The following is a 17,673-nucleotide window of genomic DNA, read 5'->3' as shown; positions in this document are numbered from 1 at the left end:
TCCATGCTACCAAGGATCCTGGTTACATTCGGACGTCCTTCCCTTGCATGCCTCATGTTAGGATTAGGAATGATTGTTGGTCTAGCATATGGGGGCCATAGGCCTTCTGGGATAGGCGGAACAAACCCTTACTTGTACACGTTGAACATCTCAGTCATACAATCGATACACCTCGTGAACATATGATGCTCAATTCAGGTGCGAGTGTGCGCAACATGCAATGACGTGACAACATGGATAATGGAGCGTCTGAAAGTGGCCACAATCGCATGTGTGATCCTTAAGGGAAACTCGATAGCTACCTAGCGAGAAGTTTTCGGTCGGTGTTGTCTCAGCCACCGTGTACTCCGATTGGTGCCTGTCGTATAATGTGACGGTGAAGCACCTGGAGTCTCTTATGTTTTGATCAATAGCCTTTATCAACGCCTGACAAAATTCATGCCTAGATCCCAACTGTGTCTCTGCCGTCTGTCCCCGGACCACGAATAGCTCAGCAAGCCTCCCGTAAGTTGTCTTAACCAACGATGTGACCTGGAGGTTGCAAGTTCCCTTTAACATAGAATTCACACATTCACTAATGTTCGTTGTCATGTGCCGAAACTGTCTACCGCTATCCTCATGTTGGGTCCACTTGTCATACTCCATCCGGTTGGCCCAGTCACACATAGCCAGATTTTCAGTCCACATGATGTAAAACTAGTAATAAAACTCTACTTCAGTTTTTGCATAGGCAGCATTCACCAGCATCCTCCTTGCATCTTTACATTTGAAGCTAAGGCTAAAATTCGCGGCCACATGACGAATACAGAACACTCGAAAAGCATGTGGACGCAGCCAATCATTCTCGGGGGCCTCAAGTGCAGCCTTAATGCCATTGTGCATGTCAGAGATAACAAGAATACCCTCCTGCAATGTCACATGCGATCGTAGGTTGGACAAAAAGAATGACCATGACTCCGCATTTTCTCCCTCCACAAGGGCGAAGGCTATCGGGAGGATGTTTGAGTTCCCATCCTGCGCTATCGCCAACAATAACGTGCCTCCATACTTTCCATACAAGTGGGTACCATCAATACTCACCAGGGGCTTACAATGCCAGAAGGCCTCGATGCATGGTGGAAATATCCAGAAAAGACGATGAAAGTACACCGTTGACTCATCGACCTGATCCCCAAGTCGAACAGGAGAGGTCTTCAACACAGTGACTGTCCCAGCCATGGTCGACTGTACCCCTAGCATCCAACGTGGCAACTCGGCATACAACTCTTCCCAATCTCCATATATTTATGCTACTGCCTTCTGTTTTGCCATCCAAACCTTCCTGTAACTAGGCCTGAACATGTAATAAGCTTCTGTTGCTTGTTGCAAGACCTTTACCGTAACCACAGCATCCGCCCTAACCAACGAATAAATCCTCACACAAATAACGTGGTAATCAAGCTGTTGGTGATCATTGGAAATAGAGGTGGCCAAGCAAGTGTGCGGACCGTTGTACCTCCTAACCTCCCAAGTGCCCTTTCGTGCACGAAGCAATATGCGAATCAACCAACTACAACTCTTGCCGAATTCCTTACATTTTCCATGATACTTTAGATGATCCGATTCCAATACTCTGTACTCAACACCTCGACGGATGCTATAGTCCTTCACACTCAGAACAGCTTTATCTTTATTCTGGAATGATTGCCCAATCTGAAATTATGTAGAAGAACCCCCAATTGTAGCACCTCCGTCCGCCTGTTGACCTAGAGCCTCCAAGTTTAGAGTGGAGAAGTGTGGAGGGTACTACTGTGAGCCAGAACTTGAAGGCCCGTGCTGTTTATGAGGATTGGCACCTGTTCATCATCGCTGTCCCCAATGATATCTACAGGCTCTTGGTCAGAGTCATCGTCCTGCATTGCATTCTCTATTTGATCAGGTTCCCCAAAGCCTTGAACATCATGAATCATGCCACCACCGATATCTACCTCAAATGCCTGCTGCCAAACCCCAGGATTCTCCAATGGTACAGAAGCAACTGCCTCCGTTCGATCTAAATCAGCCGCAAAGGAAGGGAATGCGACCTGTGGAACAGATGGTCCGGCCGTAGGCATCGAACTAGATGCACCGCCCGCAGCAGTCGAGCTATAAACTGGAGCTGATGCCCCAAAACTATCGACACCAACCTCCAACTTTGCATACAACATGTGTATTCTGACCTCCGGAAAACTCCTAACATAATGAAAAAGAAACCTAATATCTTCATCGGCCGTTAGCACAAACATATCATACTTAACACCGGTCGAGACAACTGCGATGGAAATCTTGTAGAATAGCTTCTTCACCCACTTGCTCCCAAATATCCCAAACTTCTGTAAGATGCTGTTCTTTACATCTGACAAAGTGCTTGATGAACTGATGAGTACACTCAATGGTTCTCTACCAGTGAACTTCACACCATATTTTTTGCTTTTTTTAATTTTTCCAGAGCAATGCACTAAGACAAGAAAACTCTCTTCCTCACTTGCCATTGTGATATCTCTCCTCTTCAGCAGCTTGAATCTCACTCATATATATATATATATATATATATATATATATATATATATATATATATATATATATATATATATATATATATATATATATAATCCTTCTCCTTATAAACTGTGGCAACTAACAAGGGTTTCTGCGTTTACAAGACCTTTCATAAACCGTGGCAGGTTGGAGGGTTTTATGGGCAAATTTTGGCCTTCATAAACCGTGGTTACCTATCACGGTTTATGGTCATTCTTACTCACTCATAAACCGTGCCAGCTTACAACAGTTTATATATAAATTAGAAACCGTGGTTACCTACCACAGTTTACATAATAATAAATCAGGACATGTACGTAAGAAAGTTGCAATTGTTGCATTGAGATAAACCTTTCTCTCTTTTATTTTATTCAAGTCAATTGCCCTAAAATTTAAATGAATTATATAAAATGATTTTACTTGTAAAATGATAAAAAAATAAATAGTGAATTATAAATATAAATTAATTAAAATAATAAATTTTATATTTTATGGTGAAATTGTTAGAATGTTAATTATTATTATTATTATTATTATTATTATTATTATTATTATTATTATTATTATTATTATTATTATTATTAGTGGGAGGTTTGGTGTTGTCATACTGATGCATGTATCATATATTGTGGGTTCAAGTAGAGGGGATTAGGGTGGGTTACCAAAGAGTGAATGAGGACTTGAAGAGCTTTCCAATTGTACGAATCACGGTGAATCTAAAAAATGAACGGGTTAGCAGTGGCCCTGAATGTTTACAGTGAACAGTATGTATATTTATTTTGAAATTAAAATGTGTTAGGAATATAATCTACTACATATAATGATTACCTAGCTAATGAATATAGTTGATGATTCTTAATCTTTTTTGGTTACCGTGTCAAAACAGTAACATCTTGTTATCATCTCCTTTGAAACAGTTTTTGATTCATTTATATTTGTTTTTTATTAAGAAAAAAAAGAATTTGGGAGAAATGAAAGCAAATATCCTATTTTCTTGTTCAATTGAGTAGTAGTTACATCATGTACCTAAAAGACATTAAAAATTGGTAAAAATTACATGAGGTGTTCACTGTCTAGTATTTTTTTGTATGACTTTACATCATAAAATAATAGCCAAACGTTTACGTTGTGATTGGTTGAAAATATTAGAGACAAGTCATATTTATTGAAAATAGGAAAGGCCAAAAATCAATGCAAACAGTTATATATTACTCTAAAAAAATGAGCCACATCTTTAATGAAATGCAAGTAAAAATAAATACTTTCACATATTTGTTTTTTGTGATACGATAACAATGTATTATACTGTCGTTGTTATTATTTGGAATGAGATTTGTTTTGTTATGATTTGGATCTCTATAGGCGGATCAACTTTAAGTTTTTTTTAATTCTGATTACCTTTTTGTTATTTAAGTATAATTAAACTATAAAAATATAAAAACACTTATCTATCTGTTTTGGTTTCATTATTTTATTTTTATTATTTTTTATAAATTTTATAATATTATGTTTTTTTTATGTCATTATCATTTTAATACTTTTTTATTTTGAGAATTTAATAAATTTTTACGAGTTGAGCTTTTATTTAAAATTTTTAAAAATTTTCTTTTTTTAATTTAAAAATTTATATTCTAATTTACTTGCTGATTCAATCCTATTTATAATTTATATTTTCTTTACTAATTTATATTTCGTAGAACATATTTTTAAATTTGGCTAAACAAACAACTAAAAAAAAGTTTTTTTACCATCTTTATGTGAGTAAAATTAGTTTAGGGTGAATGTGGAATCAGACTCACGTGGATTTTGGTTGGGCCGGTGGGAGGGGGCGGTGTTAATGGATATATCCATGAATCATAAAATGCTTTCCTCATACTTTTCTTAGTGGTGTCAGAACTCTTCGTTTCCCCCGTATTCTTCGAAGATACAACCATAGTTGCATGTGTTAATGGTCATGACGACCGAAGCTGATCGTTTTCCCTTCTATGCCATTTGAAGAGGTCGTGTCCGAAGTATTTACAGGTCATGGGAGGAATGCGAGCATCAGGTGAACAGGTTCCGGAACAATGAACATCGTGGCTTCCATGATTTGTCGGAAGCCTTGGCTTGGCTGCGTAGTGCCGCATCTCTTCTCGCTCGTCGGCCAACACCACATGCTCAACCGGTGAGAAGAAGACCGTCAAGATTGTTAAAAGGTTATTTCTGTTCACTCTCTTCATGTCAGAAAGTTTCTTTCATCCTCATGGCAGCTGACAACTTGGACACTGGAGATGGCTATGGTGGCAGCAACCCTACTAGAGTGACTGGTGAGCACGAACATCATTTATATTATTTTTAATCTTCAATATGTATTTTTCTTGAAGCACTTCTGTAAAGGCAGAGTAATGGTGATGTGGTAGATGTGCATTATTCTGAAACAATAACTTGGTTTGGCTCGTGCAGTTACGGATACAGGGACAGACGATCGTTTCGTGTATGTGGAAGACATGGAGTAGATGTTGATGCGAGCATGATCGTTTTTTCAAATTGGTTCTCCCCTTTTTGTTCCTCAAGAAATCAACACGAACAATGAGCGTGTGCTATTCGGATTCACGGTGGTTTTGCCTCACAATAGCAGAGGTATAGATCTTGTGGCTCATAGTCCTTTGTGCTATGAGGAACTTGTTGCTCGTCAAGAAATTTCCTTCACAATGCTTGATAAAATTCTTGGGTCTACCGGTTATCCCATTCATGATTACAACTATCGTATCTTGGAGTGGCTCAACGAACGTTTGAATCAGTCAAGGGCTGACGAAGTAGGTAGATTGACTGAGCGAATTTGTATACTAGAAAAAAAATGAGGAACTTTCTGGACAAGTTGAAATGTTTGGGAAGATGTTAGAGGAATAAGGTGCATGCTGATCATGTAATGCATGTTTCGGATGGAGGTATGCCATGCTTTGGGACTTCTATGTTAGTAATTTAGAACTAGTAGTTTGGCTGTATTTGTTAATGTTTCCTTTTGGGCTAAACTACTTAGGTGGCTGACAAATATCCGTTTGAAACTGATATTATTGCTGCTATTTTGCTCATGATTTGTGTAATGACTTAAATGTAATCTAGTCGTTAATGTTATGCCATTTTATTTTGCGGTTAGATACAGGTGTTATTATGACAATTTAAGTTGCTTCTGGACTGCGAGTATCCAACTCGTTGCACAAGTAATAACTAAATGAATGGAACATAAGGCAGTCTCTTAATTTTTCCCTAATAACAATTTCTTCCATGTTAACCAGGGAACTCAGTTCATGGTGGTACACTAATTCAAAGTTTTTTCTCAAAAGAAATAAGTATTTTCTAATATGTTGCTTCAACCCCAACATTTTTACGAAACTAAATTATGTTAACATCTACTTGATCCGTGTATGTAATTTAGCTAGAATGACGTTCTATATTTAGAAAACTTAATTTCAGAGCGTGAAAATCATAGTGCCATAAGGTTGTGGTTTTGCTGACTAATTTACAAAAAAACTAACGGACCAAAAATTGATAATGGGGTGGCAATACATGTAGTGGCAAGCTGATGCAAATATAGGTTTTCAGTCGGCCCTGCAAGTTAGGCCTCATGGATGACTTTTGCATCCAATTAATCAGTCTGTAGTTGGAAAGAATGTTTCGGCAAGAACGGGTATTTTGGAAGAAACAGCAGATAATCAATACATCGAAATGTGTGTGAAGCAAAAATCCGAGATTTGAAACCTTCTCTCTCTAAAATGCACCTCTTTTAGTGCTTTTTGCTGTCTAATCCGAAAGTATGCTTCTTTGAGACCGTGAATTTTCTGTAGTACTCCCAAGCCTTTCTTCTCATGAACCTATAACACTTGGGCCTTACATCTACAAGCCCATGACTTCAACTTTTTCAATATGAGGTAAGGCATATCTCCAACATATTGCATCCCGCAATCTCTTTATTTGGCCCATGTGAACTTGGCGCCAATTACGTTGGTGCAATCTTTTCTGCTCTGCGTCGTTGGAGGCAGACATGAAAAACACAGGGAAAGCTACTCTACTGAATGTTGGGGTCTTCATATGACTTCGAAAGATGACTCCGGTGTGGAAGAGACAAAGCAAATGCTGGCTATGACTGAGGAGGTATTTTTCACATCAGATGATCCTATCGTCGACATGTTCAACCAAGTGCATGAGGTGGGTTGCATAAGGATCATTTCCAAATGGATCTCTTTAGTTGATGTTATCTTTCAACTGTGTGTCTATATTTTTTAAGAAATTTATTTTCTTTAGGTTTCCAGATTTTGCTTGGATCTGATGGAGCAACCAGATCTATTGTTGAGACTCATGCAGAGGAGATTAAGAAGCTTAAGGGTACAGTTGATGGTCACGGAACCCTACTGGAGATATTGTGGTCAGAATATGCAAAAGGATGAGAAAGGAGTAAACATTTTGCAAAACGTCCCATGCTTTGACCTTCAAATTTCCTCTCAAGTTTTTTGGCCTTGTTGGTCTTCGACCCAAGAATAAAGTATGGAATAATTACTTTTCTGCGTACATCTGCCGCAATCCTCCCATTTGCTAGTTTAATTATGACTCCTTCCTCATATATTACATATTGCTAGTTTTGCCTTGAAGTCCCAGTAAATTTCTTCGCCTTTACTATGCTGCTATTTTTTCCAATTGTTCTTTATTACCATTTTCTTTCAACGACTTCTAATTTCGCTTGATCGAATCCTACAGGGAGGTGCTGATCCCCAATGAATACTGCTAGGGAGACAGACAAGCTTTGTGGACGTTGCAACCGGGAGAGGAAGTTGTGGATGATGTAAAGTTGTTTGAACTAACATTTAGTCGGCTCACTGTTACTTGTCTTAGTCTAATCGTTTGTATTGATAACCTTTGTTTTAACAATTGGAAATACGTCGACTGTGACGCTTCCTGCAGGTGCTGACTCTGCTGGCTACAATGCTGAATGATGAGCGTGCAGATAGGCGCATCTGGTGGCTTTCGACGACTTTCGCAGTATGTCGCCTAAACCCCGAATGATGTCGTTTGTCTGCCAATTTTAATTTCACCATGCTAGGCTAGATTTAGTGTTTAAACGGTATTTTAGCAACTGTTTAATAATTACTCCAACTTCTGTTATGTATATTGTAAGCACGAATGCCATAATGGAAACTAACAGATCATATTGATAATGCAGTAAGTGGCCCTGAATCCTGTCGCATTCTACAAGGAGACATTGTCCTTTATTAGGCAACACTACATGGGTCGGGCTGATGATCTGACGAAGGTACACCTCTATATTCCACAGGACAATGGATTTGCAGTTTGATCCATTTATAGATGTCCTTGCCGACTGTTAAACTATTTTTTCCCCAGATCTATGTACCAATGCACTTAAATCGTCATTGGTATCTAATGATCATCGATATCCAGAACGAATCCCTGATTTATCTGGACTCTCTGAAGTCTCAAAATATGCGTGACACCAAGATCAATCATATGTATTTTGTGGTAGTTCAATCGCGTGACAATCCCTTGTGTTCTACTTAATAATAATGATGAGTGTCATTCTTTAAATTTACTATACCTGAGTATCATGTCCAAGTGGCATTGCAGGCTAGGTACATCCAACAATTGCTACGAGAAGGAAAGTTCTATGACATGCCAGAAAGCAAACCACCACAAGTCACGGATTTCAAATTTTCAGAGCCTGTGACAGGTCAACAAGCAGCAATGTCCAATGATTGTGGCATGTGGGTTGCTCAATGGATGGAGCTGTCACATCTATGGAGATTCTTTGACTTGGAGGTATGCATAAGTGTTCTCCTAACCCGACCGAACGTTACTTCTTGGTTACTATTACGTATGTGTATGTGATGTTGTGACTTATAAGTAATTTGTGTAATGCAAAATGTTTTGGAAAACCTCAAAACCCATGAATCGTATAGAAGTAACTCAATTTCTAATTTTATTGTTTATAGAGGGTTGACAATGAAACTCGGATGAGATTGGTTGTAGATCTGGTTATCTTGAAGTCGAATCCTAAGAGGGAGGAGGTGTGTCAGAAGGCATGATATTTTTGGGATAACTCAATCAAGAGCTACTTCGACACTGATGGGTGTGACACTAAGGATGGTGGGCTAGAAGATGCAACAGCCGGCAGCATGAGCAGCCAAAACCTGACCATCTAAGTAACATAGTAGAGGATGTTTATTTTTTTGAACCCTACCTATTGGTGAGGACGAACTTCGTTGTCCTGACGTGTTAATGTGATTCCAAACATTCCTTCTACCATTGCCTGCAACCTTTTGGTATTGTTATTTTGCATACAGTATAGCACTTTTTATTTTGGGCTGCCGCCAATTAAAATAGGTCGTCGTGCTAGAGTGATGGGCTGAACCCGTTAGAAGGGTTCGTAAATTGTATTGGATTTTAAGTTAGTTGCGTTATCTAACATCAATGAAACCTTTTGCACTAAACCCCTTGAAGGATATCTAATTTAGTTAAGCTTTAATTATATTGTTAGTCTTTATAAAGTTATTAAAGTTTTGTATTATCCTTAAACTTTTAGTTATACATGTTACATATTAGAACTATTAAACTTAACTAGTTTTCTAGACAATATGTAACTAAAAAATTTAAAATTTTTAATTGTCGATATTTTTTAATTAATAAAAAAGATTTGAATTATCTATAACATTTTTTATCTATACAAAGATCTTGTTATATAATTAAAAATATCATGTAAACCATAATTAAAAAACACATGTAAATAATGAAAAGAACTTATAGTCGAGTTATGTAAAAAATGGAATGACCCTATAAATCATAATTAACATAGTACATGTTATAGAAATTTTAATCAGCCTGAAGGCATAAGCACAATGACCAGGCGGTTGAAGTTGTGAATATTAAAAATGGAATAAACTTATAGTCGAGATATGTTTACCAGTACAATTAGAAAGGATAAAGATATGAAAGGAAATTATAATATTCCAAGTGGGAGACGTCAAAATCAGTGCTTGCGTGTTTGTGGTTCCTAACAAATCCGAAAAGCTTTTATTTCTCTCAACGCGTTAAGTTGCAATGCATTTCCTGGAGATGCAAATTCATAGACCCAAGAGATCCAATATCATCTGATATTTTTTTATCGTTAAAATGCAATCAAAAGTGGGAACAGGTAAATGAAAATAAATTTATAAAATGCATGGATAACAAATAGGTCTGCTGCTGTCCTTGAATCTGCCCTCAACTGCAAAACTATTTCATCCAATATATGGAGGTATAATAACGAGAAAATTTACTTTCCATGCTAACTTGGATGCAGCTGCAGGATTCCGAGCATCATCTGAATTAACAGAATACAAAGCAAGGAAATTTGGGACCCTAATAACCTTGGTAACATATAAAAAATTCTCCTTCAACAAAGGACACCATGTGGTCAATACTTTCAGCAGCGATCTTGTAACAACCACAATATCTCCAACACCTACGATGAAGAACCTCACATTAATCCAAACTCACCCAAGGTAAATGAAACACAGTAACTACTTCTGCTGAACAATGACCATAACAAAATCAAGTACATTGAGCTAATTTGCATGTTACATAACAATAAAATCCTAATACAAAGAGCGCCATGAAATAGCATCAACAACTTCCCAAACACAATTTCTGCCACAAAGCGTATTCTATGCAAATTTAAAATAAGAATACGAGTAACAATCGAAAGTGAGATTACCAAGCCACAAGTTGATTACCTCTATATTCCAGTCGATGGTGTTACCCACTCCGCCCATGTTCCTGGGTTGGCTTTGCGCTGTGCCTATTACATGGTCCCATCCGTCGTAAGCTCTGGCATCCTACTCCCTGCGACAATCGTCTCCCTCTTCTTACCATTTTTCTTGATCAGCGTGCAAGTTAAACTTCGGCAAAACAACCTACATCACAACAAAATTGATATAACATTGCTGATGCAATGAGGTAAAACTATTTAACTAGTGAATAGAGATATTGCAAACAACTGTTTACCTCGAGTTTGCTTAGTGTCGTTTCTTTGGTGGGACACTCTTTATATTTTGTAGAGGTTGAAATTTTTTGTGGCTTAGTGCACCTCCTCTTTGTGTGCCTGGTTTTTCTGCATCTCGTGCACTTCTTTTTTCTACCTTGGTGTCCCCGTGTGCTGGGTGCCCCTTTTGTGCGCATAACGGTTGGATCTCAAACATCACAGGCAGCATTCGAACTCCTATCCATCGTGTCATTGCCGCTGCGTGCTTGTAGATCACAGTATATCTGCCTGATTCCGCTCATGCATTTCTTGTACAGATCATCGTTTTTAGATCCGACGAACAACATCAACTGCGAAGCAGCATGCAGGGCTCCATGTCTCAACAAGAAACCCCACTCATCAGCTAGTGCCATCTTCTCAGTGTATTTGTTGACTGTCTTCACATCCTTCTTCCATTGTCTCAAAATCAACCACTCGGGAATTCTTTTTACGTGCTCGTGCTTCATGATAAAAAACATATGCTTGCAAGGAAAACCTTCTTTCTCCCAAAATCTACATCGACAGACCAACCTCCTTCTTTTCGGATCGTACAATGCCACCACATTCTGACCGAGGAATCCATACTCCTCAACCATGTACACCATGGTTGTTGAGACTCGTCGTTTGCTTACAAAGTTAACGACCGAGATAGAATCAATATCCTTCTTGACTTGTGTGAATATGACCTTCGTGTACACCAATGCAGCAAACTGTTCCATGGAATCAAGACATGTTGTCATAACGGGAACACCATACATTGATCTAAACTGTGCAACCAGCTCATTATTCCGGTACTCCCGTACTAGTAGCTCCAGATTCTACACAAGCTCTAGAATAGTGTGCCTAGACGACCAAAATTTTTTTAGATGGGAATTGATGCCCTCACATCGAGATGTCATACGAAACCCAGCGTAAAACTTGCGATGCAAGTACGCATTTGCCCACATCTTCCTCTTTTCATACAGTTGTAACGCCCAATACTTATTGTGTAACCCACACTGTTCAGCAACCTGTGCCCATTCACCCTCAAAATCTTCAACCTCTATGTCGGCATACAACCACTTGGCAAAGACATCACAGAATATCTGCTCGTTGGTGTTCGAGGTCACATTCTTCTGCAAATGCCATGCACACAACCTATGGGTTTCCCGGGGCAACACTTCCCTAACTGCAGCAATCATTGATTCATCCCCGTCGGTCACGACAACAGAGGACATATTCCCACACATGACTTCTAACAGGTTCTCCAACATCCACTTGTATGAACCGATTGTCTCATCTAAAACCAAACCAAAACTAAAAATCGTTGTTTGCTTATGGTTTTTTGAACCTGAGAATATGACAAGGGGTCTGTTGTACTTGTTCTTCTTATACGTCGAATCGAATGCAATGACGTCTCCAAAGTGTTGAAAATCAACCCTACTAGGACCATATGCCCAAAACATATTTGCCAACATACTTTCTTCAGTCAAATTGTACTGGGCCATAGACATGGGATCAGCAGTTGCCTTGCCTTCTAAGTAGACTATAGCAGTGTTCATGTCTCCATCAACCACCTTTGCACGCTTCAACCGATCAATATAGTTGTATGCATCTTTCTTGGTAAAACCCAAACAAGAATAACCACCCGCAATCTCAGCCATATACCTCAAGTATCTTAGACGTCGGCAACCCATACGCATGCATTTCATCCATGTGGGCCTTTACGGATCCCGATATCGCTTGGAAACTTCGGATCATGTGAACCATTTCCCTCGGTATCAATTCGTGGTTATGCTCGAGGATTACTTTTCGAACCTTCCAAACCGAGCTACCCTTATCAAGGTATACAGACATCACGGCCTAGCAATTCGTGCGTGTCTCAAGCCTATGGCATCTCTTCCTGTCCAGTTTGTTGTAGTGTTTTCCATCCCTTAGGCCAGCCCTATTACAAAAGAACCTCCTTCTCACTACAATCCCATCTTCATCCTTTTCATAGTCTCCCTTACAGACCCCAAATTTGTTGCATTTCCCTACCCTACAATAAAACTCATATGCACACTCTTCACTTCGAAACACCTTTTTCATTATATCCTCTGCACTCAACCTAGTCACTTCTCCATATTCATGACCATCTTCATCCGACAACAACTCAACCTTTCTTAAGTCATCCTCGTCAACAACGTCGTTGTTTGAAAGGCCTAACTCATTTTCCCTTTCATCTGGAGACAAACCGTTTGCCTTGCCCATCCCACCATAGCACTCCATCTATTAAGTTGTAGAAGTTGGTTTTCAAAATAATAACTAATTCTACTATAAAATTACACGCCTTTACCTCTACCAAGTTCCATGCCATCAACCATATATAAACCAAATCAAAGGCTACTAAGGGCTAGATCTCATTATATAACATCACAATTACCAAAAAATGCATCCAACCTATCTCAAACCCAGACATAATAAAACTTTTGACCACACGGACAAGTTATGCATGGAAACAAGAACAATTTAAACAAAAGAAGACCTTCATTCAACAACCTCAACAACCCAATAATAGCCTATCTCAATCTCAAATATCACGACAACAACAAAGTACCAAATTACCAAAGTAATAATTTGAGAACAATAGGTACACACAACAACACCCTAACAAATAAACAACCACAAGACATGAATAGAAAATCCAGCAATTAGCAAACTGCAACAATCTTAAAAAAATTAACAACTTAAAACAGCAGCGGCCAACCAACTTAAGAAACTATCAACTTAACAAATTCAAGACCAGAAAATCAATAACTAAATCATCATTCATTCGAAAATTTAAAACACAACATTCGAATAATCATTAATCGAATAATTATTAAACAAGTATAATAGAAAGTAAATGTATAATTTTTTCTACAAACATAGAAACTGAGAATGTATAGTCAAAGATAGCATTCAAAGATCAACTGAAAACAAGAAAACAAGACCATAATACAGCTACATCAAATTTCAATCTGAGTAGGATTAGCAAAATCTGAATAGTACTAGCAGGTTCTAGGCCATCAACCATATATAAACCAAATCAAAGGCTGCTCTGGGCCACATCTCATCAAAAGACATCACAATTACCAGAATACATCAAAGCTATCTCAAACCCTAACCTAATGAAACTGTAGACCACAAGGACAAGTTATGCATGGAAACAAGAACAATTTAACAAGAATAAGACCTTCATAGAAAAACTCAGCAACCCAGTAATAGCCAACCACAATCTCAAATATCACGATAACAACAATTTACCAAATAAGCAAATTAATAATTTGAGAAGAAAATGGAAACTCAATGATTTCAAACATAACAATAGGTACACACAACAACAATTTAACAAATAAACAACCACAACACCTGAATAGATAATCCGGCAATTGAAATTGCAAAACCATAAAAAATTTGCAACTTAAAATGGCAGCAGCAAACCAATTTAACACACTATTAACTTAACAAATTCAAGCAAAGGAAATCGGTAACCAAATCATCAATCAATCAAAAATTTTAACCACAACATTCGAATAATAATTAATCAGATACTTATTGAATAGGTATAATAGAAAGTATGTATATTTTTTCCTCCAAACACAGAAACTGAGAATGGTTTGTCAAAGATAGCACTCAAAGATCAATTGAAAAAAAGAAAATAAGACCATAATACAGCTATATTCAAATTTCAATCTGAGTAGGGTTAGTAGAATCTAAAAACAAGATATTCTGAGTGAAGAATGAAAAACACAGAGCAATAATTACAAAAAAAAACCCATTACCTACTCTCTGAGCAATTTCAGCAAAGGGGCAGAAGCACGATCGAGAGGGAGACCATGCGACGAGCAGGACAACGGATCGCAGAAGTGCGGCTGGGTAAGATTAATTCATCCACTAGCAGTGAGCACTGACCTCTGAAGGAATACTGTAACCAAACGACGTCGCCAGTATAGGGCCATGAAGGAGACCCAACCGAGGGTGGTTCTTCCGGGAACGCCGACAGGATGGAAAGGCAAGTCCCTGACTGCAACGGATAGCTGCGTCAGCTCTCTACTTCTGGCAGTACCTCTAGGGTTTCTATTTTAATTTTGGGGGAAGGAAGGAGATAACAAAAAATAGAGATGGGGCCTAGGGTTAGGAGGGGAGGCTTCTGTGTTTCACGCCTGCCCGTGATTGCGATGGGCGGGTGCGGTGGGTTGCGCCGGTGAGTCTACAGTTATCGTTTCTTTTGACAGAAGGATATGGGAGAACTGGAGGAAGGGTTAGGACTTGGGAGGAGATGCATTTTGGGTATTCTTCGTGCTTTCTTTCTTTTTCTTTTAGCAGCAAAGTGTTGTCGTTTCATGAGAACCATGCTTCCTGGGGTAAGCAACAGCTGGGAACAGGGAATAGGTTTCACTCACTAAAATGGCGGATCAATTATTTTTTCTATGGGTAGGGTTTATTTTTTCTTTGCCATAGTGGTTTCAGTGACGTTATTCTCTTTGTTGTATTTTGGTTACCATAGTTGCAGTAATTTTTGAATTTCTGGGTATTTACTAGAAAGGCCTATGACAAAAAAAAAAAAGTTTTGTCCAAAAACAAAAAAAAAAAGGCGAAGGCTTGGGTTTCTAATCAGCCAAAATTAATTACTCATTATAACATTTTATTATCCAACCTAATTAAGATTCTCTTCACATTTATTCCCTACTTATACCATTTGTCATAACCATAACTTACCATTAATTATCTACACATATAGATACTAAATTACTATCTATATCATAAAATTTACTTTATTTTTGTTCTATATTAATTTTTATATTTTAAAAGAATAAAACAATAATAATTTATTCTGGACTTGTAGAATATCAGAGAACTATAAATTTGTCCCATTTAATTTGTGTGATCCGAACAGTTTGATTGAATCGATTTTTATCCAGTATGACCATTTTTTATCGAGGTTGACAAATTTTTACTAATTCATAAATAGAAACAATCTTGGTTTTAAACTGAACTGTAATTTATTGATTTTTTAATTGAACCAATGGATTGGATTCAAGTTTTACAACTATGGATGTTTGTTTTTGTTCTCATAACAAATAATCTATACAAGTATTCTTTTTTATATGATTTTTGAGGCCTAAGAATAACTATCTCCATATGTTTAATTTTATACCTTATTTTTTTGATATATAATTCTCCATATATATATATATATATATATATATATATATATATATATATAAAGGTAGTCTTGTCTCGTGAATCGTCACAATATATTTATATATCAAAATGAAAACTTTTAAAAAATATAAGTGAAATTATACTTCATATAAAATTAATAATTAAAAATTATTAAATAATTTAATTAAATTTATCAAATTATTTAACAATTTTTAAATCTCAACTTTACTTAACTAAATGTACTATTTTGTATATGGAACATTTACAAAAGAAAAAGACGAAACGCAACTCTATCATCAATTTCAATCTCCAACGGAAGATTGAAGCCAAATTAAAATAGTGTTCGATATTTTAGTTTTAGGTTGAAAGGTGGGGCTACCACCGTCCACCCACTTTCAATATGCGCCCCCCAATAAGGAACCCATTTCTTATTATTATTATTATTATTATTATTATTATTATTATTATTATTATTATTATTATCACAATAAAAATGGTCCAAACTCAATTTCTACTAAAAAGATATAATATTTTTGTTATGATACGTACTTATTTATTAATATATAATATATATACATATGTAAAAAGGTTATTGTGTACTTAATAAAATCGATATATATATATATGATTTTAATCTTCTAAAATTTGAATTTTACTTTAAAGAATAAAGTATGATCTTTTATTCTTAAATAATTTCTCTTTCATATTTATTTTTGGTTTCATCTATAAAATAAATGATGAGAGATTACACTTTATTCTTTAAAGTGAAATTCAAACTTTAGAGGATCTAAATCCATATATGTGTGTATGCGCGCGTGCGCGTGCGTGCGTGCATGCGTGCGTGTGTGTGTTTGCTTCGATACGATAATAAATGTATATGTATCTGTACGTTAAAAATGTAGACAAATTAAAACACGATATGTGAATTATATTTTCTACGTCAGTAATCAATTTTTTTTTTAAATATATATCATATCAATACTTTTACTAAACTACCCTTATATTTTAATAAAAATAAAAAATAATTTTTATTTAATTTAAAAAAACTTAAATATCTTTTTTTAATATTAGATAAAAACTACCCTAATCCTTATAATTTAGTTAAAATTAAATTAACTTTAGTTTTACATTTTTAAATCTAAAACAATTTAAAAATCAAAGTTTAAAACAAAAACATATATGAAAAATCACAAAAGATAAAAAATGATGTTGATCTTGTTTAGGGTTCTGGACAAAGAAGAAGAAAAAGGAGGTGTCTCCATTAGTCCATCTCCTCTTTACTCTTCTTTCTCCGAAGCTTTCTTTGTCTCGTCTCCACTCTGGTCTTTTTGCTCCCAAACTCTGTTCGTCTCGATTTTGGCCAAGAAGAAGACGAAGTTCTGTTTGAATTACCTCCCCTCCACGACCTCCCTGTTGGTTTTCTATTCCTCCACGACCTCCCGTGTATGCGCTCAGCAACCTATGGAAGGAGTTTTTGCTGGTTGCCAGAGCCTCCACCGGCAAGCACCTCGACCTCTTTTGCTTCAACGAAGACGACGCCGAAGCCCTGCTCCGTCAGGTTTCCACAGTCGACCCTCGCCTGCGTGACTACTCCAAAGCTGTTCCCGTTGCACTCAACAGGTTCCCTAAGTTGCTCCTCTCTCTCTCTCTCTCTCTCTCTCTCTCTCTCTTTCTCTCTCTCTCTCAATAATTTGATTCACCTTATGATGTTTTACTGATCCACTTTATTGAATTACTTGGTAATGATTTTTATTGCTTCTTTGAATTGACGTGACGTTTGGCAATGCCCAAGTATGGTTATGATTATATGGACGCTTATATACTTGGATACATGGATATTAGAAATGATTGAACCTATTATTGATTATTGTTTCTGGTCATAATATTTGAGCTATATCTAGAATGAC

At 37.0% G+C, this 17,673-nt stretch overlaps 2 protein-coding genes and 1 long non-coding RNA gene across 3 annotated transcripts; all 3 read right to left on the bottom strand.

Annotated features, from left to right (window-relative positions):
- Nucleotides 1-696: 696 nt before the first annotated feature.
- LOC112776258 (uncharacterized) lies at nucleotides 697-1,218 on the bottom strand. Its single transcript, XM_025820342.1, has one exon. It carries the CDS (start codon nucleotides 1,216-1,218, stop codon nucleotides 697-699), a length of 522 nt encoding a protein of 173 aa, XP_025676127.1.
- Nucleotides 1,219-9,589: 8,371 nt separating this feature from the next.
- LOC112776252 (uncharacterized) lies at nucleotides 9,590-11,181 on the bottom strand. Its single transcript, XR_011879804.1, has 3 exons — nucleotides 10,585-11,181; nucleotides 10,314-10,493; nucleotides 9,590-10,042 (listed from the first exon to the last, which is right to left on the bottom strand). It is a non-coding gene; the product is annotated as an uncharacterized lncRNA (long non-coding RNA).
- Nucleotides 11,182-11,254: 73 nt separating this feature from the next.
- LOC140173084 (protein FAR1-RELATED SEQUENCE 5-like) lies at nucleotides 11,255-12,243 on the bottom strand. Its single transcript, XM_072231839.1, has 2 exons — nucleotides 11,487-12,243; nucleotides 11,255-11,310 (listed from the first exon to the last, which is right to left on the bottom strand). The coding sequence occupies exons 1-2, from the start codon at nucleotides 12,241-12,243 to the stop codon at nucleotides 11,255-11,257; spliced, it is 813 nt and encodes a 270-aa protein (XP_072087940.1).
- Between the last annotated feature and the right edge of the window lie 5,430 nt (nucleotides 12,244-17,673).

This window comes from Arachis hypogaea, chromosome 3, assembly GCF_003086295.3.
Source record: "Arachis hypogaea cultivar Tifrunner chromosome 3, arahy.Tifrunner.gnm2.J5K5, whole genome shotgun sequence".
In the NCBI taxonomy this organism is placed as follows: Eukaryota; Viridiplantae; Streptophyta; class Magnoliopsida; order Fabales; family Fabaceae; genus Arachis; species Arachis hypogaea.
This window is presented reverse-complemented; position numbering and strand designations above follow the sequence as displayed.

Excerpts from the sequence above, each read along its gene's own strand:
- LOC112776258 (XM_025820342.1), bottom strand. The coding sequence starts at position 1,218 with ATGGCTGGGACAGTCACTGTGTTGAAGACCTCTCCTGTTCGACTTGGG.
- LOC140173084 (XM_072231839.1), bottom strand. The coding sequence starts at position 12,243 with ATGGCTGAGATTGCGGGTGGTTATTCTTGTTTGGGTTTTACCAAGAAA. Across the intron at positions 11,311-11,486 it reads GTTTCGTATGACATCTCGAT|TTTGCTGCATTGGTGTACAC; the intron begins GTGAGGGCATCA and ends TCCATGGAACAG.